Source organism: Balaenoptera physalus (genome assembly GCF_965194825.1).
Source record: "Balaenoptera physalus genome assembly, chromosome: 16".
In the NCBI taxonomy this organism is placed as follows: domain Eukaryota; kingdom Metazoa; phylum Chordata; class Mammalia; order Artiodactyla; family Balaenopteridae; genus Balaenoptera; species Balaenoptera physalus.
The window spans coordinates 64,287,007-64,311,655 of record NC_138898.1 but is presented as its reverse complement, the minus strand read 5'-3'; the positions used below and the strand labels follow the sequence as shown (position 1 = coordinate 64,311,655).

The 24,649-nt window shown below is 45.8% G+C and overlaps 1 protein-coding gene across 16 annotated transcripts in view; it reads right to left on the bottom strand.

The window, feature by feature from the left end:
- The window catches only part of SNX29 (sorting nexin 29), a 566,403-nt gene that overhangs the window by 360,321 nt on the left and 181,433 nt on the right, over positions 1 to 24,649 (bottom strand). For all 16 annotated transcript variants that reach the window (XR_014254726.1, XR_014254727.1, XR_014254728.1 and 13 more), the window contains one exon: positions 1,506 to 1,588. Coding sequence is in view for 9 of the 16 variants with exons in the window: in XM_082429659.1 (XP_082285785.1) it covers positions 1,506 to 1,588 (83 nt within the window). In the remaining 7 variants the exon portion in view is untranslated. The remainder of the gene's footprint in view (positions 1 to 1,505; positions 1,589 to 24,649) is intronic.

Genomic DNA, 24,649 nt, shown 5'->3' with positions numbered 1-24,649 from the left:
CAAATGTGAATATACTTGAACTTGCTTGGAAAGGGTAAAGGGCTAAACATATACTATTCATTCGAAACATAGTGAATGGAATGAATGACGGTAAAAGCCAGGTGCTGGGAGAACAAAGATGAGAAGAAGTGAAAAGGCAGAAGGCCAGGGCAGACATAACTCCACGTAATGAGATGGGTTCCGGGACACACGAGCAGAATCTGTGTGAAAAGGGTGATGAGCCCTCATAGCAAGACACGATTAGCTCTGCAGTGGCAACCCCCAGACGGGTAACTGACAGACCAAGCAGGAATGAGGCGAGGTATGTTATCCAAAAAAAAAAAATCAACATGTTGAACCTGACCAAGTACAAAAGCTCCAAAGAAAATTCAAGTCCTTATGATATTGCTACGCAAGGCAAATCCAGACTCCAATCTTATCTCTCTCTCTCTGACACAGAAAAATAACTACCATTGACTGAGCACCAACTATACACCGGGTGCCATATTAGAAGCTCTGCAGTCATTGTTTCGGAAAAATCCCCACAACAGCCCTCGTGACATTGGTGTGATTTCCTCTTACATTGGTGTGGCGGTTCCTCTTCCAGATGGCAAAGTCACTCCAGGAGGTCAAGTCATGGAGGGCGCACCTGAAGTCAAATCCAGGTCTGCTTGACTCCCAAGACCTGTGAGCGTGGCGCATCCACCCCCCTGTTAAAATGTCCACGCTCTGAGAGCTCATTTTTAAGAAAATCTTGTAATGGTCAGTTGGTCGAAGGTTGCAAGACCCTTGAGCCAAAGTTAATTAACTATCTCTTCTTCAGGCTGAACTGAGAAACATTTTAGTAGAGTCATGACAGTTAAAGTGCAGGCAAACTGCACAGGGAGGAAGCATATAGCACCACTTTATTTAGTGAGATCTTGGTCAAACGATCATTTTTCTATCTACCTGTATTTCTGATTAAGAGTATTAATAATAATAGCTAAAATCTACTCAGTACTCACTCTATGTAGGCATTATGCTAAGATGTCTACATGGACTGCCTCATGAGGTAGGCACTGTCAACTAACTCCATTCTACAGATGAGAAAACTGAGGTACACAGAGATTAAGAAATTTAACCAGAGCTGGGGTTGGAGCCTGGTCAGCCAAACTCCATAGCTCTGATTCTCCGCCAGTCTGGCGTTCTGTTGCTTTCACCCATGGCCTGATGTGACTTAATCGTGCTGAAGGTTCACTACCTTGCAAATGTTTCAAGACTCTAGACATAAGACTCCCTAAGTACACAAATTGATACAAGTATTGCTAATAATCTGGCAAGTAAGTCTTATAATATTATGCATTTAGCAAGAATACAGAGCAGGGTTTTCCATTTAATTGATTTTCTGGAACCCTAACCAGGCCCGTTCTTCTAATTCATCTGCACGTGCACTCATCCCATGCTGAGTGTCTGCTATGCCAGGCACAGGGGCGATGAAGATGAAAAGGTGTAGCCCCCTCCCCACCCAGGCTCCGTCTGCCCCTCACCTTCAGCTGTTTGACCTTCTCTTTTCAGCATCTGGACAGCTCCTACGTATTTCTTCAGTTGGACTTTGAGCACCTCGTTTTCTCTGCAGGTACAAGAATGTTAGAAAAATGTATTTAAAAATTGGCAAATTAGACCCAAGGAAGGAGAAGAATCTGTGTAAAGAAAAATACACAATGTGCATCTTATAAATATTAATATATTCTCTGTGTTAGAGATCATCGCTGGAAAAGACTACGTTAGCAAAGGCACGTTTGCAGAATGCCTTCAAGAACTGTTCATTCGTGATGGAAATAAGCATTAATTGGTTGCGGTGCCCACAGATTCAGGATGCTGACATGTGCTGCCCTCAGGCTATTTGAATCAATCTGTTAGGTGCCTATTCTGTGCCAGGCACCCTGTAGTATTCTCTCCATTTACAGAAGCACATACTAGGTACTGTTTACTTGGGGAACACTCAGTATTTTTACTAACTACTACATGCATTGGAAACTTCCTATTTGCCAGGTATCACGTGAAGTCTCTATGTATCTCATTTAATCCTTCCAAGACATATATTATCACAACACCCACTTTACAGATGAGGAAAGTGAGGTATAATGAGGAGAAGCGGCTGACCAACTCCAGCGGCACCCCATGTAAGATTGCAGAATGAAACGTGGAACTCAGGCAATGACAAGACCCCACTCTACTAAATTCACTCCCCAGGTACCCCGGCTGAGGAACAGGACATGAGGGTCAGAGAGAAAACTACCATTTGTTGAGTGTTTACCCACATAGCTCAGACTTTACATATGTGACCTCACTGAATCAAGCACACGTGTATTCATTCACCCATTCTTCATTCGATGGTAACACTGAATAATGTTAAGTACCTAAGGATATGTCAGGCACAGTGACCCTGTAGAATTCTCCTCATTTTGCAGGAGAGGAACTGGGGCATGGAAAAGGTCACATGGCCAGTGCCAAGGTCATACGTAAGGCACACGGCCCAGACACAAGCCCAGGTCTCTCTGCCTCCGAGGCCCAGAAGAGCTCTTCTCTGTCTCTTTTGGGATTCAGAACTGGTTTCTCACTGGCTACCCCAGAGACAGGTGCCTCTTCCACATCTCCTGTTCCTGCTCCTCCCCCAACAAGGTCTGGAGCCTGTGTGCTCTTACACATGTTGGAATATTTCCTCACAAAGAAAAGAGCTTTAAGACTGGGTGTCTTTTATGATTATAAAAAGTAAAACGCTCATTGCAAAATACTCAATCAGAACACATTTAAGAAGAAATGTAAAAAATCCACTAAAAATTCAACACCTTGAAATAAACCCCACTATCATTTTTCTATCTGTCCTATCAGCTCTCTCTCTAGGCATGCACACACACACACACACACACTGTATATAATTATTCACAGATGAAACACCTTTCACACTCCTCTAAATTTTTTTGTTTGAAGTCTTTTTTCCTTTGTTTACTGTCACACTCATCCTTCCCCATGGTAACCAACGTTAAAAACCTGGTACACACATTTCACGCCTCCTCCATGCTCACATAGTCACTACAAACCTGATACACTTAAACAGAGTTTACTTTATGAAGCCAGACCCTATTATAAATTTTTCTGCTACGGCTTGTCTCATTTAACAATTCACCAGGGTAAGCTTCTGACTCCATCTATTTATGGATGGAGATGCCATTCCTTGGTACGAATATGCCACACATTTGCTCAGTGGAAAAACTGCAGACTGCCCATCACAGGTTCTGTCTGTCTTCGATGCATATGACTGTACCTCAGCCCACAGAGACAGCACTTTGGTTGTATTTTGCTTTTCTGCCCTGTATTTGTCAGAAAGAACATAAGTACCAACTGCAGACACTACCGTATACTTAGGTGTCACCTGAGATCTGTGCATTCATCTCAGAAGCTTGAGAGAAAGTAAAACATGGAGTCCCTTAATTATCGCCCTCCTCCTAGACAGCCTGTCACAGATGTTTCTATCCGTGGCCGCACTTTCTCTGTGACACGAAGAGTGAACGTCTGAAGCTAAACAACTAACAAGTCTTGAGAAGGTTTGTGGGAGGGAAAACACTCCCCGATGGGCATGCTGGTACAGCTGGTTTTCTTGGATCCCCTCAGCCGGATCTTGTCATTCTTCCCAGCCTACTCCTAATCCCCACATGTGAATTCCAGGCACATATTACCTTAAAACAAGGGAGAGAAAGCAACTGATGTGCATCTCTATACGGCCTAATTTAACAACGGTTCATGCAGAACGTTGTCCAAGAGGCAGAAGAGGCAGGTTCATTCAGGCAGACTGACAGGTGGGTCGTGTCCGTGTCTGGCTGCCAGGTCTCAGCTCGTTTGCTCACACCATCCAGGCCCACCCTCAGCGGCCTAGTTCATCTTCAACTCTGTAGCCAGCACTAAGATATTCAAGTGGCTGCTTTTCTTCTGGTTGGGAGTCATCTTTTAAGAGCATCTTACGACTATCTAAATATCAGACCTAACAGATAAAGACCAAAAACTTTAATACAAATCCAACTTCCAACAAAATGATGAGATGTCGTGGAGAATATACCACGGACGGACACCTTTAGGAACCATAAATTCATCCCGGCCAACTCTGCGCCAATGAACTTGTTTGCCTTTTGTGGGAAATGAACTTTCAGGTCAGTAGAACTGCTCCTGACTCAACCGCAAACACCTGGAGGGTACACTGACCGCCCCAAAGAGGCAGCTAGCTCCTGACCCCAGGCAAGATGAGGCCTTTTATGTTTTAATTTTTATTTTGAAGTAATTACAGATTCAGAAAGTTGGAAAGATATTACTGAGAGGTCCTGTATACCCTCGACCCAGCCTCCCCCAATGGTTACATCTTCCGTAACTACAGTCCAATGGCAAATCCAGGACTCCAACACAGTCACATGGTGTGTGTAGTTCTATCCACCTGGTATTTTAACTGATGGTCATACCAGTCTGCAGATGGGATACAGACTCAGATGACCAGAGCAGGCAGACAGACGAGGACCATGAGTAAGGCAAACCAGGCATAAGACAAGAGGGTCTATGGGGTGGGAGCTGTGGCCAACCAGAGAGTTCTTGTCCCACCAAAAGGTATTTTTTAAAAACGTAACATGTTAATGGACCAAGGAAATAATTCCCAGGCTCTGAACGACTAATTTGCAACCAGCAACAGGACTTTAATTTGTAGACAGAGGAACCATACAGAATGCACCATTCCTGATGATCAAATAAGAATGCCATTTTATTTGCCACCTCATGATACAACAGGATGGGTCAGTAGTTAAGCGCATCCTAACTGTGAAAGGCCTCAGAAACCCTCCGAGTGTGTGAACGAGATCGGGATTGCGGCTGAGGCTCATCCCAGCAGGGGTCTTCAGCCCAGCACAGGTCACATCACGGTGCCCGTCAGTCCGAGAGGCAAGGTGAGCGGAGCGGACCAAACCCTGCCCGGGGCCCCAACGCATCAGCACCCACCACAGGCCCAGGCAGTCCAGCTTCGGGGGTGGGGGTGGGGGTGGGGGTGGGGGTGGGTGTGGGTGTGGGTGTGTGTGTGTGTGTGTGTGTGTGTGTGTGTACGTGAGCACACACATGTGTGGTAAAGTGAGAGCCACAGAGCCCAGGCTTCAGGGTGTGTGTGTGTGTGTGTGTGTGTGTGTACATGAGCACACACATGTGTGGTAAAGTGAGAGCCACAGAGCCCAGGAGGCTACGCACACAGGTGGGACTGACCAGACTCATCTCTGAGTGAAGTCACAGGGCTCTGACTTTTAATTTTTTTGGTTGCTCTTGTTCAGCTATGTTCTCTAATTGTCCATAACAAAATAATGTTTGAAAACAAAAGAACACTTTCATTGCCTAGTCTCTTACAATTGCACACTTAAAGAAAATGCTAAGAGGGGCGATGAGGCTGCTATGGGGCAGGGCCCCCCTCCGCCTGCTCCCCTCTGGGGGGCGGCACCGCCCACCTCCACCCCGTCTACACTGGCTGCTTGCGAGTAAGCGAGCCTGGGGGGATGAGCCCTCTGCGGGAGGCGGCACAGATGGCTGCAGCCCCGTGAGCCGGATCTTCGGGCAACTCTCTCTTCTCCATTTCACGCGGTGTCCCCCTCCCCGGCTCTCGGCGTACACAGCCCAGGTGATCGCCCATGACACCTGGCTCTTTCTGCAACCAACGGAGTCTTTTAATCAAATCCTAACACTCCATCTGGAAAACCATCTAGAAAAGCTGGGGGAAGGGGTGCTTTCTTGAAAAGGAACTGTCAGTGCTCAGACCATCTAATGAAACGGGCCACTCAGGGGTCCTGAGGGTTCAACCAGTTCCTCCACCTTCACCCCGAGGGTGGTCACTGGTGCTCCAGGTGCAGCTGGCGGACATCTCACCCTCTGAGAGCAGTCGGTGGTCCATCTGTCAACGGCTGGGCTCTCCCCAAGGATTTAGCCTTTCAGCTGCAATTTCCACATCTGCCTCAAAGGAGGATGTGGATGGGGGATGCCCTCAACGACTGCTTTACAAGGCTGAAGATGAGAAAGCCATGGGGCGAGGGGGGATGGGGATGGGGTCCAGTCTTTATTTCGTGGCCCAGGCAACCGCGTGGGAGTCCAACCCCACTAGGGAAGATAAACCTGCAGAAACGCCCGCCCCGCCGCCTCTTTAGTAACCATCCAGTTCTTTCCACTCTGAAGGGCAGTGGGATCCAACTTCCTCGCAGTTCAATGAAAGGAGAAAAAACGCCAAGAGAATGAACTAAAACAGAATCTCCCAAACGTGGTACAGGCCCAAGATCATTTAAGGGGTTCACAAAACTTTTTCTATTTTAACACTTAAGCATTTCTTCCGGTATGTTTTTTAAAAACCGATTTTCCATTAATGGCAGTGATATAAAGAATCCTTTGGAAAGAAATGTGAAGGCTTTCAAAAGTGAGTGAACTGAAAGACAAATATTAAGGAATGAGTAACATGGGCGGTACACATGAAGGCGGTACACGTGAAGGCGGTACACATGAAGGCGGTACACATGAAGGCACTGCACAGCGACAAATCTGAGGAAGAGAATCTTTGCTTTAGATAAAATAGGGGTATAAGGAGAAGATATTTTCTTACAGTGTACTTCCCACACTGTATTCCCGGGGATGACAAACGGCTCTCAGACAGGGACGAGAGAGTAGAGTTAAATGTGTTTAGGAAACGGTGGCGCTAATCAACATTAGGAAAGTTCCCTCTCCCTCCCCCTCCTCCCCAGGGCTCCTCAAGCCTTTAATATATTTATGTACACTGACCACCTACTAACTCCTCAAACCTCACAGTTTGTGAAATGCTGCATTTTCACCTTGGGCACAACCCTCTATGAGCGGGAGAGAAATCTCAGTGGAAAAGAACCACGTCTATGTTAGAAAAACACTGCCCACATGGACTGTGGCAGAGGTGGGCATTTGAGATGTTTATACCTCCTTGAAATCCCTCTGTGAGAGTTAAGAAGTGAGAAGCAGTTCAGTGCCAAGACCTCCTACGGGTAAGACCGGGGCCTCATTCAAAAGCTCCCTACATGTGTAACAGGAAATAAGCTTTTCTACCCACAACACGAGAGTATCGGCCTCCGAGTGGGGCTCTGAATGTTCAAGGTGTTGCAGACACAACGTGCTCTCGTTCAACCTGCATGGCAACTCTGCAAGAGTTATTATACTCTCATTATACAGATGAAGGAACTGATGCTCAGAGAGGTTCAGCAGTTGATCAAAAAATCCACGCAGCTATACAAGGCACAGCCATGATTTGCACTTAAGCATCTCCAAGTCCGTGCCCTCCTTCCTCCTCCCTGCCACATACTTGGTCTCAGTGGATCATCAACAACGCCTCACAAGGTTGGTTTTCACTGGGCCCATTTTGCAGATAGGAAAGCTGAGGCCCACAGAGTGAAACAACATACACACACACCTGGGATTCCAACCCATGTCCTATAACTCCAAAGTCTCTCGCTGGGTTCATATAAATTTAGGGAATTAAATGAACTGGATAAAGTTGAAAACCTAAAGCCCTGAAAGAGTCCATTGGGAAATGAGGGCGGATAAGCATGGGTCTGCAGAATCTCTCGGCTGGTCAGACTGCTGTGCAGATGTGAACGGGATTCTCCTGATCAGCAAGCTTTGTTCAGAGGTGAAGGAACTGTCCTAGGGTTACTCAGCCTCTGCTGCCCCTCAGCAGACATCTCACAAACGTAAGCAGTTGGTCCGAGGTGAGCTTTTTCCAAATATGAATCAACAGCCTCAAGAACTGTATACCTTTTGACCCAACAACTCCACTTCGAGGAAACTATGCCCAGGAAATAAGAAGGAACAAAAGGCTCAAAACATACACATGAGGATGCTGTGAATGTTATCAGAAAGAAACTGGTTACAAATTAAATGTCTGACACTGGGGGAGTGAAGAGATAAATTATGGTGTATCCACCAGTAATAGGACACTATGAAGCTGCTGAAGTTGTGATGAATATGCATGTTAATTAACATAGATGAACATTTACAATACACCATTACGTGAATGTGGCAGAGTACAAAGAAAGTATATTTACTGTAACCTCTCACGTATATTTATTGGTATATGTTTGCAGTAGAAATATATATATACCACAGTGTTAACAGGGCTTATTTCTGAACAATGAAATTAGGAGAAAAAAAATTTAATATGCCATCAACACACTTTACTAGCACACTAGAAAAAACAAGGTATGAAGAGTAAGGTCAGACTTACAGAAAACAAAAGCAACCCTACAGCTTAACATATCCTTAGTGGTGAAAGACCGAATGGTTTCCCCATGGGACTGAGAGCAAGCTAGGAAGTCTCTCTTGCCTCGCTCTCCTATTCAGCACAGTACTGGAGGTTCTAACCAGTGAAATGAGGTTTCTTTTTAAAGGGCATGCAGAATGAAGGGAAAACTAAAACTGTCCCCACTGGCAGATGACATGATTTCTTCAGAGAAAATTCCAAGAATCTACAAAAAAAATCCTAGAACAAATAAGTGACTTTTTCCAGGTCAAATATGGAAATTAACTGTATTTCTATATATTAACAATGAACAATTAGAAAGCAATATCATAAAAAGAATCATTCATCATAGTTCCAAAAGATGAAATACACAGGTGTAAATCCAACAAAACGTGCAGGATCTGTATGCTAAAAACTGTAAAACACTGATGCAAGATGTCAAAACAGAACTACGTCGATGTAAATACCAAGTTCACAGACTGTAAGACTCAAAATAGTTAAGATGTCAACACACTGATCTATAGATTGAATGCAAGTCCAATAAAAATCCCAGCAGGATATTTTATACATATACACTAGCTGATTCTAAAATTCATATGGAAAGGCCAAAAAAAAAAGTACAGTAGCCAAAATCATCGTGAAATAGAAGCAAAATTTGAAGGATGCACACTACCCAATTTTAAGACTTTCTATAAAGCTACAGCAATCAAGGAATGTAGTATAGGCAAATGATAGATATAGAACCAATAGAAAGAAGAGTCCAGAAATAAACTCATACAAATATGGCCAAATAATTTTTAACCAAGGTACAAAGGCTATTCAGGAAAAAGGATGGTCTTTTCAACAGACAGTTTGGGAACAGCTGGACATGTACACGCCAAAAAGTAAACTTCAACTAATACTTCACATCTTATACAAATATTAACTCAAACTAGAAGACATATAAATGTAAAATATAAAGCTATAAAACCTGAGGAAGTCTTCATGCCTAACCTGGGGTTAGGCAAAGCGTTCTTAGATTTAACACCAAAAGCATGAGCCAGAATAGAAAAAAAAATGTTAAACTGGATTTGCTCTGTGAAAGACATTGTTAAGAGCAGAAGACAAGCTACAGATGGGGAGGAAATACTAACAAATCGGATAAACAATAAAGGACTTGTATCTGAAATAAAGACCTCTCAAAACAAACAAACAAAACGTAACTACCCAATAAAAGGGGGGGAAGGGCAAAAGATTTGAACAGACAATTCACCAAAGAAGTTAGACAGTAAATAAGCACATGAAAAGATGCTAATCATCATTAGTCATTAGGTAAATACAAATCAAAATTGGTGAAACAGCACTACAAACCTAGTAAAATAGCTTTAAAAACTTTTAATGACAATATCAAGTGCCAGGGGAATCTGGAGCAACTGAAACCCTCTTATTAACATTGCTGGCAGGAATGCACAACAGTTCGGTGACCCTGGAAAACAGCAGAGCAGCTTTTTATAAAGTTAAACAGACACCTGTCATATGACCCAGAAACTCACTTCTATTTTTCCTGGAGAAATGAATTTTATTGTTCACACAAAAATCTCTACATGAATGTTTACAGCAGCATTATTCATAATCACCAAAAACTGGAAACAACTCAAATGCCCTTCGATGGGTAAATTGCTAAACCGTGGTCCATCCATACAAAGGGATACTGCTTGGCAGTAAGATGGAAGGGGGTAGTGACGGATGCCACAACTTGGATGAATCTCAAAAACATTAGGCTAAACGAAAGAAACCTGTCCCAAAAGGCCACATACTCTCTGATTTCATGTATCTGACATCCTAGAAAAGGTAAAACTACAGGGGAGAAGGACAGATCAGCGGTAGACAAGAGTTAGGCGTGGGGGGAGGGTGTGATGGCAAAGGGGCGGCAGGAGGGAACTTCTGCAGGTGATGGGGCTCTGCTGTGCCCTGACTGTGGTGTGCCGGGGCGAGGGGGTTACGTTAACCTAAGCTGCTCGTCTTAAAACTCATGCAACTGTACATCTTTTTTAAAGGTGAATTCGACTGTGTGGACATTAAAACCAAAAAAATTTAGTTAATAAAAAAGAGTAAGGGAGAGAGGAGGAGACGGGCCTGCCTAGAAGACAGTCCAGAGGCATCTCCCGCTGACTAGGGTCCATAACACAGGCACCTGAAAAAGACACCATACAGCTACAGGCGTGCCAATTTCGGGCAGGGGAACAGGAAAAGAATAACAGTTAACAAAGTCAGCATTTAACAGAGCAGACCTTTTTTCCTCCCTTTTTTTTTATTTTTAATTGTGATAAAGAACATACAAAACTTACCATTTTAGCCACTTTTAAGTGTACAGCTCTGTGGCATTAAGTACCTTCACATTCTGGTGCACCCATCATCACCATCCATCTCCAGAACTCTATTCATCTTGCAAAACAAACTCTGTACCCATTAAACAAAAACGCTCCATTCCCACCCCGACCCCCTGCCAGCCCCCGGCAACCACCATTCTACTTGCCGTCTCTGTGATTTATATCCTTTTAAGAAAGATGATCAAACAAATGTTACTATCAACAGTGATGCAGCTTTGAATGTGGCTTTGATGAAAGGAGATGCCAATGCAAAAATACTTGGTTTCAAACGTGGCTCCAAAGACTTGTGAGCCGTAAACAAGTGTCATTTTAGGACGTCAACACAACAAGGCCAGTCAAGCCTGGCTTGCTCAGGCTTCTGCCACACAGAGGTCTGCATGCCACAGCTCTTCTGTGCAGTGAGAATTGATGGATGCAACGGAAGCTTCAAGTTTCCTTCCCGAGATGCTGACTTAGCTTCAGAATAAAAAACCAGCTTGTGTTCCATTCTAGATTCAACTATTTTATTACGTTTTAATTCTCTGAAAATTGACTGCTCTCATCCAGAGCATAAGATGCCTCTTAAAATCCGTATAGAACAAAGCAGGGCGTGAACATGGCTGGACGACCGGATTTAATCTCTACAGAACGTGTCACTAGTTCAACCACAACATCGGCCAGAGGGAGGCTAGAGTGTTTCCTACAAAAAGGGATCAATTCTCTCTCGTTCATTCAGCAGGTATTACTGAGTGCCAGGCACTGATCTAGGTGCTAAAAACGCATAAACAAACAAACAAAAAGGACAAAATTCCCTGGCCTCTTGGAGCTTCATTTGTTTCCCAATTTTTTTAATTAAATTTTATTTTTCTGTTTGAATAGGTACAGGCTGCAACCCTTGAAAAGTAAAGTAAGGTTCTGTTTAACTTTTAATGATGGAAATTTAAACATATACAGAAAAGCAGACCAAACAGGACACTGAACCTCCACGGACCCACCACCCAGCTCTCCAACTTACAGCCAGTCTCGTTTCTTTTCAAGCCTCACCTGTGTACACTCCCCTCGCCAACTTATTTTGAAGTCAATCTCAGGCACAGAACATCATCCATAAAAATGTCAGGATTTACCTCTCAGTGGCAGAGTCTATTTGAACCTAATCCCAAAACCAGTGTCACACCTAAAAAAGTAATCAAATACCCTGTGTTCCCAACTGCTTCAGGTTTTTAGTTTGTTCAAACAGTACTGGCCTTATACTTTGGCGGGCTTTTACTGTAAAACACTGGATCCTTTATACACATAAAGCCAAAGAGGAAGCAGGGTGTCTGGTTCTAGAGTTACCCACATCTGGGTTCAAACACCAGTCTTGTCCCGCCCAGCTGGGCACCAATGGTTCTCTGAGCCCAGGATTCCTGAGCTCCCAAGAAGAAGGTGAGGAAATGAGCCTTGCCGGGTTGAGATGATTAGAGGCAGTGGGTATAAAGTCAGTGCCCAACACCCAGAGACACTCATTAACAGTAATTCCTCTTTTTCTTTAGGAATATGCGTTAGATTCAAATCACACAAAACCTGGGTTCCTGACAATGGCTGTGCTTTCAAGAGTTTGCTTTTCCCAGGATGCACAGAAGTGGCCTGTGCTCTCACAGCCAGCACATTACCCTGAGGAGGGTTTTACCAGCAAGGTCATCAGAAAGCATCTGCTGAACGAGGACTGGGCACAGGAGGCATGAGGTTACACGCAATGGGCTGCCCCCACCCCGCAGTTCACCATCCAGCGGGGAGAGAAGATCAATTCTGGGAACCACGGTGCAGAGCAGGAAAGTCAACGGAAGGAGGCAGCCTAGGAAACTGGAAACCTCCAGAACCAGACAAACCTGGGTTCCGCTCTCAGCTCCAGTCCTTCCCAGGCTCTTTGATGCCACCGCAGTGGTGGTGGGAGGAAGGGGAAGAGGAGGGGGAGTGGGGAGTGGGGGTGGTGGCAGTAACAGTGGGAGGAGAGGGGCAGTCGCACCATTAAACCCTTTACGGTGCTCACTGGGCAGCAAGAACTGCTCGGAACGCTTCTGCCTAGGCAATCTCTAAACTGTCCCCCAGCGATCCTAGTATTAACAACTATGCGTATTGCCCGCCCCTTGACTTGAGTTCCGATTGGTCTTACTATTTGTTTCTAACAGCAGGGATGGGCTGTCACTTCTGAGATCAGTTATAAAAAGACTATGACATCTACCTGGGATGCTCTCAGGCTCGTCCCTCTCTCTCCTTTCTCTGGTCACCCGCTGCCCTGTCCTGGGACACCTGGGCAGGCTGAAAGAGGCCCACACAGTGAGGGATGAGGTCTGCCAGCAGCCACTTGAGTGAACTTAGAAGCAGATTTTCCAAGGCCAGCAGAGCCCTGGAATGACCGCAGCTCTACCCAATGTCCTGACTACAACCTCATGAGAGACCCTGAGCCAGAGGCTCCAGCTAAGCCGTGTCCAGATTCTTGACACACAGAAACTCTGAGAGAACAAATATGTTCTTTTAATCTGCTGAATTTGGGGGTAATTTGTTACACAGTTGATAACTAACATAGCTCTACATACCTTAATTCATTTAATCCTTACAACTATTCTGTGAGGTACTTTGATCCTCAATTTTGGGCCAAGGAACAGAGAAGTAAGAATGACAAAGAGGACAAATAACATGCCGAAGGCAACTCATTCCTGACCCTCGACTCCCTCATCTGTCAAAGTCCTGCAGTCTGAGTGATTTCACATCTAGCCAACCGTGTGCAAGGTGGATGTCCTTCTCTGCACCTCCGGCTACCCACCCAAACAATGGAAGGACACTGAGGCCTCACAGGATTGTTGCAGAAAGTATGTAATTTATTCAACAAAGGCCTTCCTAAACCCACTATGTACCAGGTATTGTTTAGAACACAGAAATGGAGGGGGGAACAAGAAAGACTAAGTCTCTACACTCACGAAGTGACACTCAAAGGGGAGGTGGTCAAACCAGTCAAGGAACAGGCTTCAGATCACAGTGAGGACGATAAAAACCAAAGCCACACCTGTAAGAACAGCTAAATCCCAGAACACTGAACTCCAAACGCTGGCGAGGATGTGGAGCAACAGGAACTCTGATTCATTGCTGGTGGGAATGCAAAATGGTACAGCCGCTTTGGAAGACAGTCTGGCAGCTTCTCACAAAACTAAAATACCCTTATCATACGGTGTTTACCAATAGGAGTTGAGAACACATAACCCCACAAAACCCTGCACACAATATTTAGCAGTTTTATTCATAATTGCCAAAACTTGGAGGCAATCAAGATGTCCTCTGATAGGTGAATGGATAAACAAACTGTGGTACATCCAGACAATGGAATATTATTCAGTGATGAAAAGAAATGAGCTACCAAGTTATGAAAAGACACGGAGGAAATGCATACTAAGTGAAAGAAACCCATCTGAAAGGTTACTAACTTTATGATTCCAACTATATGACATTCTGGGAAAGGCAAAACTATGGAGACGGTAATAAGATCAGGGGTTGCCAGGGGTCAGGAGAGAGGGATGAATAGGTGGAGCACAGAAGACTTTTAGGGCAAGGAAATTAGTCTGTATGATACTGTAATGGTGGACACACGTCACCCATCTGTCCAAACCCACAGAATGTCCACCACCAAGAGTGAACCCTAATGTAAACGTGGACTTTGGTTAATAATAACGGATCCATGCTGTTCATCAATTGTAGCAAATGTAGCACATCAACCCGGGATGTTAATACAGGGGAAACTGGGGGGGAGGGCAGTGATGTACATGGCAACTCTGGACTTCCTGCTCACGTTTAAAGCTGCTCCCCCAAAAGTCTATTAATTTAAAAATAAGTAAATGGGGACTTCCCTGGTGGCGCAGTGGTTAAGAATCCGCCTGCCAATGCAGGGGACACAGGTTCGAGCCCTGGTCTGGGAAGATCCCACATGCCGCGGAGCAACTAAGCCCATGTGCCTAGAGCCCGTGCTCTGCAACAAGAGAAGCCACCGCAATGAGAAGCCCGCGCACCGCAACGAAGAGTAGCCCCCGCTCGCCACAACTAGAGAAAAGCCCGCGCTCAGCAACGAAGACCCAACGCAGCCAAAAATAAATAAATAAATTTATTTTAAAAATAAATAAACAAATGAAGCAAGAGAAAAAGATGCAGAGTAAAGAGTATTTTAGGCAGGGTCATCTGAGAAGGCCTTTCTGAAAGGTGACAAAGAGGCAAGACCTAAAGGAAGTGGACTGTGTGACAGTGGTGAAGGGGGCAATGGGAGACCTTGCAAAAATGCGGATTCTGACTCAGCTTGTCTGGGTGGAGCCTGAGACTGCATTTCTACCAGGCCCTCTGGGGATGCCAATATCACCGGACCTTGGACCACAAGGAACAAGTCAGGGAAAAGCCCCAAGGCCTGTGCCGGGCCTGTTCCTGGAACTCAGGGAGGCCAAGGAGGCTGGAGCAGGGAGGAATCATGCGGGACCCCAAAGTGTGAACTTTAGTCTAAGCTTAAAGGGCAGCCAATAAAAGGTGTTAAGCAGGGGAATGGCAGGCTGTGTGGGAAAACAGAGTGGGCTGGAAACAGGACAAGTGTCAGACCAGAAGGAAGCTACTGTGATCATCCATCCAGGCAAGAAATGATGACGGCCAGGACCAGGAGGACCGGGAGGACTGGGGTCGTGGCAGTGGAGACAGAGAGACTATTCAGGCCTCATCTCTAGGATTCCAGAAAGCCTTGCCAGCTCCCACCCCCAGCCTCAAATACGCCTGTTGGCCACCCTGCAATTTTCTTTAAAAGCATCAGGAAAGGAAGCAAGTCATCGGGAGGTGGCAAGTACCTCTCAAACAGCTTCCAGTGACTGCAATAATTAATGTTTGTAAGTCAAAGCAATTATGCCTGCCCCACTGTCAGAACAAACAACCGGCAACCCCAGACAGCACTACTCAAAGGATAATTACTCAAAACAAAACCGAGGAACCTGTGAAGTGCATTTGGTAACTTGCAGGCATCAAAACATTGCAGTGAAACACACCTACAGGTATGCTGCCTTCCCCCGCCAGACACTGGCACGAGGGCACCTCCCTCAAATCAACGGTCTGGTGGGTACCAAGCTGGCACTAACCGTAACCACACCTGAGTGCTGGAAGAATGCGGCTAGGTGACCACGTGATCCAAAAAATGACTGTCCCAAGCTGCCACCAACAAAAGACAGGAAGGCAGGCATAAATCCCCCGGCTCTGAGGTGTGTACAGTCACCACCAAGCTCACTGCAAAACAACACAAAGTGGAAAAGCCATTTTCCCAAAACTGTGTGCGTTCCCATTAGTGTCTTCAGACCCCCAACTCCAGCCCCACCTCCTTTTGGGGAGCATATAACCTCTCACGCCTGTTGCTAAAGCGAGCACGTGTATTTCTGCATCGTCTTTCACAGGACACTTCTGCGTCCACACCCTGCCTTCCCCACGACGGTGACTGGACGCTAACACTTGCCCAGCACTGACTGCGGACGAGAGGCGGGAGCGGGTCAGGCAGGCTCTCAGCCACCTGCAGACACAGACACTCCAGGGAGACGCGGTAATTCTCTGGGCAGTGACAAGCAGGCAAGAGGCAGGGCTAGGACTCTAAGCCGGGCAGTGTGACGCCGGGGTCAGTACCTGACCACTCCTCTCTGCTGCCTTTGCGAAACAGGAAACCGTCACGAGAGGTTTGGAGCAATAAAGCCCAGGCCGCCAGCCACCATCCAGGCAGTGAGGGTCAGGGTAGGAAGCAAAGGATGCCCTTCAGAGCGCCACGCCCAGGCCACAGTGGGGAGCCTGGCCCAGGCCTTCCCGCAGGCTACTGCTCCCCACCCCAACACCAGTGCTCTTCAGGCTGGACCCCTCCTCTCGCAGCTCCCAGGGCTCCGGAAGTAGCTCGGCAGCTCAGGCGATGGGCTAACACAGAAGCTACCCCGACCCTGGGACGTGGCCATCAGCTCCTCCCCGGCGCCCACACCAGCCGGGCTCTCGCCAAGGCTGACCCGACTCTCCCGTCTGCCCCAGCTCCCTGGTGAACACCTACGACTTTTGCAAGAGTCTCTTCGGAGGCCGTCTTCTCTCCGAAGCCCTTCCAGCTAACTCCAGGTCCACCATCCGGGGTTGTGACCACTCCCTCTTCTGCCCCCACCTCACCCCAGACAAGCTCCACGCTCAAGTCTAAGACTTAAATAGCCCTGGCCTGTGCTCATCTCCCCCAGCTAGGCTGTGAGACCTGGAGGAGAGAAGCTGGCCCTTATCTACTCATTTTAGCCTCTGAAACCATGGAGCAGGTATCACCATTGTCCACACTTGACCAAACAGGAAACAGAGGCTCAGGGGGGTTAGTGACAGGCTAAGGTCACTCAGGAGTGGAGCTGGAACTGGCATCTGGGCAACTTCAAAGTCCACACCCTCAAGCACTAAGCCAGGGTTCTTGCAATGGGGTCAGAGGAAGGAGGTTCTCCTACAGTGGAATCAGCTGGAGAAGCTTATTCAGAAAGCAGGTCTCTCCAAGGCCTGCTCATCCCTTCCTGAACTGTTCAGTGAAGGCTGCTGGAGATATGAGAAGAGTGGGCAAATACCTCAATACACTGCAGACAACGCTGTCAGAGGAGGGAGTAACAAACATGTACAGGGAGAAAACCAGAAGTCAACACCGTGGTGCTGGATTGGAATTCAAGGTGTTGGTGTAAACTCACGGGATCATTTCAGAAGCACCTGGAAGCCAGTTCAGAAGTGTTCCCACTGGACAAATCTGGGGCAATTTGAACAGCCAAACAGTGATGGTAATAATTATGATCTACTGAATGAAACAGGAACCCAGGAATCCAAAAATGAATAAATGGAGCATTTAATGTATAATGAGATGTTTACACAGGCTCCAACTACCGCCCCACAAAACACTAATATTGCAAAGGGGAAAAGAGTAACTTCACAGTGGAGAAAGGGGGCAGACACGCCCTTAATCAGGGGATCAAAGTTAGCATGACCATAGGAACAAACTGAAGCCACGCACCGCCCGCCAGGACGCTCTAAGAAGAACACGCGTCACCTCTGTGATATCAACACCACAGACGCAGAAACTGGATCTCATCCGGAGGAGACAGCAAACAAAGCAAACGGAGGAACAGTCTGCAAAGTAAACTGGCCTGTAATCGTCAAAGATGTCAAGGTCACGAAAGGCAGGGAAGGAGAGAAACTGTTCCAGACAGAAGAAACCTGACAATTACAGGCCCCAAGTCAGTCTGGACTCCATCATTTTGCCAGAACAGGCGTTCCCGGGACAACTGGAGAGAGCTGAACGGGAGGGGAGGACTCGATGGTAAAAACATACCGCTGTGGACTTCCTGGTTTTGATTGGTGTGTGCGATTATGAAGGAGAACGTTTTGTTTGTAGGAAACACACCCTAATATTCTTTGGTTTAAAAAAAAGTGAAAAGTAGAAAGCAGACTTCCAGGCCCTGCTGTCAGCAGTCACACGCTCTGGGGTGGGCCTGGAATCTGCATTTTAACCAGCCTCCAGGACCCTTCTGGGCCACGCTCGAGCCCAAGAACCACACGCCGCCCCGTGCTCTCCTGCCGTATCCTGATCGGAATGAGGACCCAGACGAGGGCAACGATCCTGCCTCTGACAGTCTTCAGAGAACAGCGGTCTCCTCTCACTCACAAGACCTCTGACTACTTCTCCTCTCTCTGCAACTGGATTCAGTAAAAGGACAGGGCCAGGGCTGCCAGGGAACTCCAGTTCCAGGAAGTCTGCATTTCTCCTCGACTGTTCTCTCACTTGGGCTGTGCGGCATCTCATCTGCCAGCTGGACGGAGTTGGGGAGCCGTGAAAAGCTTGTTTGATTTTTAGTGCTCGCTCCCCTGTTCCCATCATTCCACTATTTCTTTGATAAGCCCCATCTCATTAGCCACCTGGTAAATTCCCCTCAGAATGGCACACTGGCCCCCACATTTCATATCCAGAGCCAGGGAAAGAGCCCAAACAACTCCAGCAACTCATGAAGGTAATTAATTGCAGATGACACACACCCAAAATATCCTGAGTACAACGGGAAAATCACAGGGTTCCAAACTTAACAGCCGGAATCATACTTGACTGCCATTTCACTCACTCAAAACTGTTTCCAAAGTTACTTCTTGGTGCATTTATATATCAAGCAGGCAGCTCACTGCTCACTTCAGTCCTCTGTGCCATTAAAAGTGTTTGCTTTGAGGTCAGACAGGCCTAAATGTGAATGCTGGCTCTGCCTCTGTGTGACCTTGGGTAAGTCATCTGACCTCTCTCATCCTGGTTTTAGCAACTACAAAACGGGGTGATCAGAGAGTACCTACTTCAGAAACTAGCCCATAAAAAAGAATGAAATAATGCCATTTGCAGCAACATGGATGGACCTAGAGATCATCATACTGAATGAAGTCAGACACAGAAAGACAAATACCGTATGATATCGCTTATATGTGGAATCTAAAAAATGGTACAAATGAACTTATTTACAAAACAGAAAGAGAGTCACAGGTGTAGAAAACAAACTTGTGGTTACCAAGGGGGAGGGATAAATCGGGAAATGGGACTGACATATACACACTACTCTATATGAAACAGATAACTAATAAGAACCTACTGTATAGCACAGAGAACTCCACTCAATACTCTGTAATGACCTATATGGGAAAAGAATCTAACAAAGAGTGGATATATGTATATGTATAACTGATTCACTTTGCTGTACAGCAGAAACTAACACAACATTGTAAATTAACTATACTCCGATAAAAACTAATTAAAAATGAAACTAGAAAGAATGAAAATAAATGCATATGCAAATGGCAATATACACAAATTTTTGACTACAGCAAATGGAGACCCCTAAACAAAACCAAAACCTTCCTGGTCTCTGCCATTATTACAAGACGCCAGCACACTGGAAAAAAGCACTGTTACAAGCTTAAGCACTATGCCTTCAGCCCTCTAATCAACCTAACCCCCAATGACGAGGCTCCCAGGAACCAAAGCTTGTTCCAATCCTTCCCTTTAATCAGCTCAGGGAAACCCCTCTCCAGACTGAGAATGAATCTTTGAACCTTTTTACCTGTCCGTGGAGGTACCGGTGCTCAACCCCACTGCCATTCAACAGCCCTGCCTTGGAGCACTAAACAGTTCAGACAGGTGAGTCTCAAACAAACCTCAACAATCCTTGTTTCCACACCCATTCCTTTTTGTTTGGGCCCTTTGAGAGATACCCACCCTTTTCTTCTTAGTCTCTCTGCTCCTGTTCATTTGTTGGGCTGAGATTTCCTAGAAAAATACCATGCTGGTACTTCTTTCTCCCAAAAGGGGGAAATAATCCCAGAGTTTGATAACAGCAGTGACAGCAACAACCAAAATAGTCACTTGGGCAAATTAAATGACCCTAAAACATCTTTTATCTGTTCTGTTAGCAAAAGTAACTCGAACACTAGTCATTCATCCCTTTTAGATCACTTGCCACCCTCCTCGTAGGCAAAGTCTGCAACAGATACTGGCAGACTCCACAGTGCACCTCCTATCAAAATCCAAAGAGATCCCGGAAAGCCTCTCCCCAAAATTAACCAGTACCCTATAAATAAAGAGGCCCTCTAGAGCATCAAGCTGACAATGGAGAACTGGAAGGCCCAAGGCCTTACCGTACCCTGCACTAGTCCCTACAACAACCCTATTTTACCCGTAAAGAAATCCAATGGCCGAAGATGGAGATTTGTCCAGGACCTCCAAGTGATAAATAACATGGCCATCCTAGTTGTTCCTAACCCTCGTACATTACTGGGATCCATCCCAACTGGAAGCAAATTCTTCACAATAGTTCATTTATGCAGTGCCTTCTTTTGTATTCTGGTTGATGAAGGCTGCCAGTACCTTTCGGCTTTCACTTGGGAGGGAAGACAATTTACCTGGACAGCAATGCCTCAGGGCTTCACTGAACGTCCTTCTTACGTTTCACAAGTCCTGAAGGTTGACCTGGATGACGTAAGGTTTCCTAGAGGCTCTACTTTGTCGCAACATTTAGACAACTTACTTCTTTGTTCTCCCTCCCAGGCCCCCTCACAGGAAGACAGCATCCATTTACCAAGACTTTTAGCCCTAAAAGGACACAAGGTCACCAAAAGAAATTGCAGTTTGTCCAAACCCAGGTTTGGTATTTGGGTCACCTGATACCAGAACAAAGGCTACACCTAGATCCAGACCGGGTTCATAGCGTCCTGAGCTTCTCAAAACCCAAAACTAAATGCCCGTTAAGAGGTTTTCTCGGGCTGGCTGGCTGTTGTCCGAATTGGATTCCAAATTTTTCTCTTACAGCCAAATCCCTGTATGTTTTACTAAAAAAATGACCATCCCAACTCGATTCTATGGGGAGAACGGGATGACACAGCCTTTACAGCCTTAAAAGAAAGTTTAATGAACACTCCTGATATTTGGGCATCCCAAATATCAGCTTCCACCTTTCCTTTTCATGTGTGAGAAAGAAGGGAATGCTCTTGGGATACTCACTCAAAAGCACAGGGATCACCATTGGCCCAGAGGGTACTACAGCCAACAACTATACCCTGTAGCACAAGGATACCCTCCCTGCCTTAGAGCCACCCCCCCCCCCCACTGCCCTTTTGGTTAAGGCCACTGAAGAAATAGTTGTAGGATCTCCTTTGACCATTTTCGTACCGCATGTAGTAGAAACCCTTCTAAATTCTCACCACACACAGCATCTTTCTGCTAGACATCTCACCTCTTATGAGATTCTCTTATTAACCACTCCTCATATAACTCCCATCATAATAACCTTAACCCTGCTACTCTTCTCCCATTACCAACGAAATCGCCCACAACTGCTTAACCTGGATGAATCACCTTCTGAACACCACCACCATCCCCTACCATGACCTACAAGAAACTCCTCTGAGTAATGCTGGCATCTCATGGTGTTCTGTTGGTTCTTATTTAAAATGTGACAATGGCAAATATTGTGCTGGATATGCAGTAACACTTTTTGATATAATTGAAGTGACACCCTTGCCCTTGGCTACTTGGGCCCAAGAGGCCAATTATATGCACTTACTCAAGCCTGTACACTAGCCAGGGGGCAAGGCTGCCAACATTTATATCGATAGCAGGTATGCTTTCAGAGAAGCCCGTGACTCTGGGATGCTACGGAAGCAAAGTGGTTTCCTCACTTCCAGTGGAGATAAAGTTAAGAACAGCCCTTACGTTCAGGAACTACTGGATGCCATAATCTTACCTGCTACTTTGGCTATTATTCAGATTCCAGGACATTCTAAACTTGACTCCCTGGAGACTAAGGGAAACCACCTATTGACAGTTCAGCAAAAAAGGAGCCAACTGCAGCCAAACCTCTGTCATGGTCCAAAGGGAAGTTTTTCTGAATGAAAGCTTAGAAAAACTGACTATGTAAACCCAACAATTTGCTTCAGAAAAAGAAAAACAAGATCAAAAATTCAAAAACTGCCGGTTTGACCAAAAAAAAAAAAAAAAAAAAAAAGCAGCTCTGGTTCAGACCAAATAACCACTCGGTCCTACCAGAGACTTTAAAGTTCCCATTTCTGCCCACTGTACATGCCCTGAAATCACTGGTCCACCAATAAAGGCTAACTTTTATGCATGAATGATGGTGGGGAAATATCAATAAAGCTGTAGAAAGCATTTATTTTGCCTGCCCTACCTGTCCAATACATAATTTGGGGAAACCTGTCATTCCTGTTCCTGGACATTTTAAATTACCCAATGGACCATTCAAGTTTTGGTAACTGGCTTTTATCCAGCTTCCTCCAGCTTATGGATATAAATATGCTCTGGCCATGGTTTGTATGTTTACTCACTGGACTGAAGCCTTCCCTTGTGCTACTGTCTTTGCTGTGGCTAAAGTCCTGCTGGAAAAGCTCATTCTCACCTGGGGAACCCCTTCTGAACTTCAGTAATCAGGGAACTCAGTATACCGGCCAAATACTACAGCAGGTCTGTGCTGTTTGGCCAGTTCTGCACCACTTTCACTGTGCTGATCATCCTCAATCCTCTGGGCTAGTCACACACACTAATGGCATCATTAAGAATAAACTGGTGAAGGGACTTCCCTGATGGCGCAGAGGTTAAGAATCTGCCTGCCAATGCAGGGGACACGGGTTCGAGCCCTGGTCCGGGAAGATACCACATGCCGCGGAGCAACTAAGCCCGTGCGCCACAACTACTGAGCCTGCGCTCTAGAGCCCGCGAGCCACAACTACAGAGCTGCGTGCCACAACTACTGAAGCCCACGTGCTGCAACTACTGAAGTCCCTGCACCTAGAGCCCGTGCTCCGCAACAAAGAGTAGTCCCTGCTCACTGCAACTAGAGAAAGCCTGCGTGCAGCAACGAAGACCCAACACGGCCAAAAATAAATAAATAAAATATTAAAAAATAAAATTAAAAAAAAAAAAAAGAATAAACTGGTGAAGTCTGTAGAGACTCTCCAGATACCCTGGCCAAAAGCACTGCCACTAGTCCTTCTGACTCTTAGGCCTATAGCCCCCTTCAGGAATCATAAACTCTCACCCTTTGAAATAATCACAGGATGCCCAATGCATTTAGCTCCTGCTTCTTTTGATCCACAACTAACAAAGGAAAGCATGTATTCTACATTGTAAAGGCCTAATTGCTTCTATTACACATAACCATGCTCTGGTAGAGCACTCTTTTTGCAGCATGCTCCTGGGAGACAAAGATCCCAGATGTCACACCCTACAACCTAGAGATTTTGTATACTGAAAAAGCACCTCCAAAAGGACTCTCTCTCCAGCCTTGCTAGAAGGGCCCCTATCAGGTCCTGCTGACTAACGCTTGTGCTGCCAAACTCCAGGGAGTAGACTCCTAGATCCATATGTCACACCTAAAGAAAGCACCAAACCCTACTGGACCTGCACACCATCCAGTAACCTTAAGCTGACAGCTTTCCCAAGATGTCCGGACAAGGCCTGTATACCTTTCTTTCAATATTGTCTCTTACCTTTCTTTCTCCCACTTTTCCATGAGAAATGCCCTCATCCATATTTCCCAATCCCTTACAAATGGGGGAAATCTCTCTGATCACTGGATTTGCCATCAGAAACCTCAGTCTGTGCAAGATAACAGTGACCCTTTGGTTCATCCTATAGGTAATTTCACTGAGGTGCAAGATATTCTTTTCTCTCCAAATTGTTCCACAGGCCCATTTTATAGAGTCAGGGTGCTGAGCCTGCCTGAAATTATTCTTTGCTTCAGTTTTACCCAGCCCTGGGTAAATATTGGTATGAAAGGTTCTGTGGAGTTGGCAATGCAAGTGAGGTCATTCGTAAACTGGCTGACATATCTACATATCTAGATAACTGCTCAGGGTATAACAACATAAGGTCTGAGCCTTGCTTAAATAATGCTAATGCCTCTATGCCAATGAATGAGTCCATCAGATACTACCACTTTATGCAAGGGCTTTATGGGCACCCCCTGGTCACAACTTCATGTGTAGAAGTTTGGGGAATGGCCTTTATGCTTAAGCCACTCATTGCCTTGACAGCTGGAGAATACAACGACAGTGTGCCCTGGCTGTATTCACTGTCCTGTTCTCCCTACAAAACCAAACAGAAGCCTCAGATTGGTTCATCCCATTCAACCTCTATAACTACCTTAAGTGAGAGCTTTCAGGAGGCATATGTGATGCTGGCTTTGCCTCTGCAGGGAGACCTTTCTTCCCACAAATAGAAGTGAGCACCAACAAATAAGCAGAAATCTCTCTCTGACATTAGGAGAGTTTAGCTGACTCCACAGCCAACACAGTTTCAGCTCAGCAATGGCCACTTAACTCATTGGATAATGGCAGACCCCTTGATTACCTACTTGCTGAGCAAGGAAGTGTCTGTGTAATAGCAAACACCTCTTGGATGTGGAAATATGCCTTTTGGCAAGTAGAGACCCAGTTACATAAAATTAAAGAA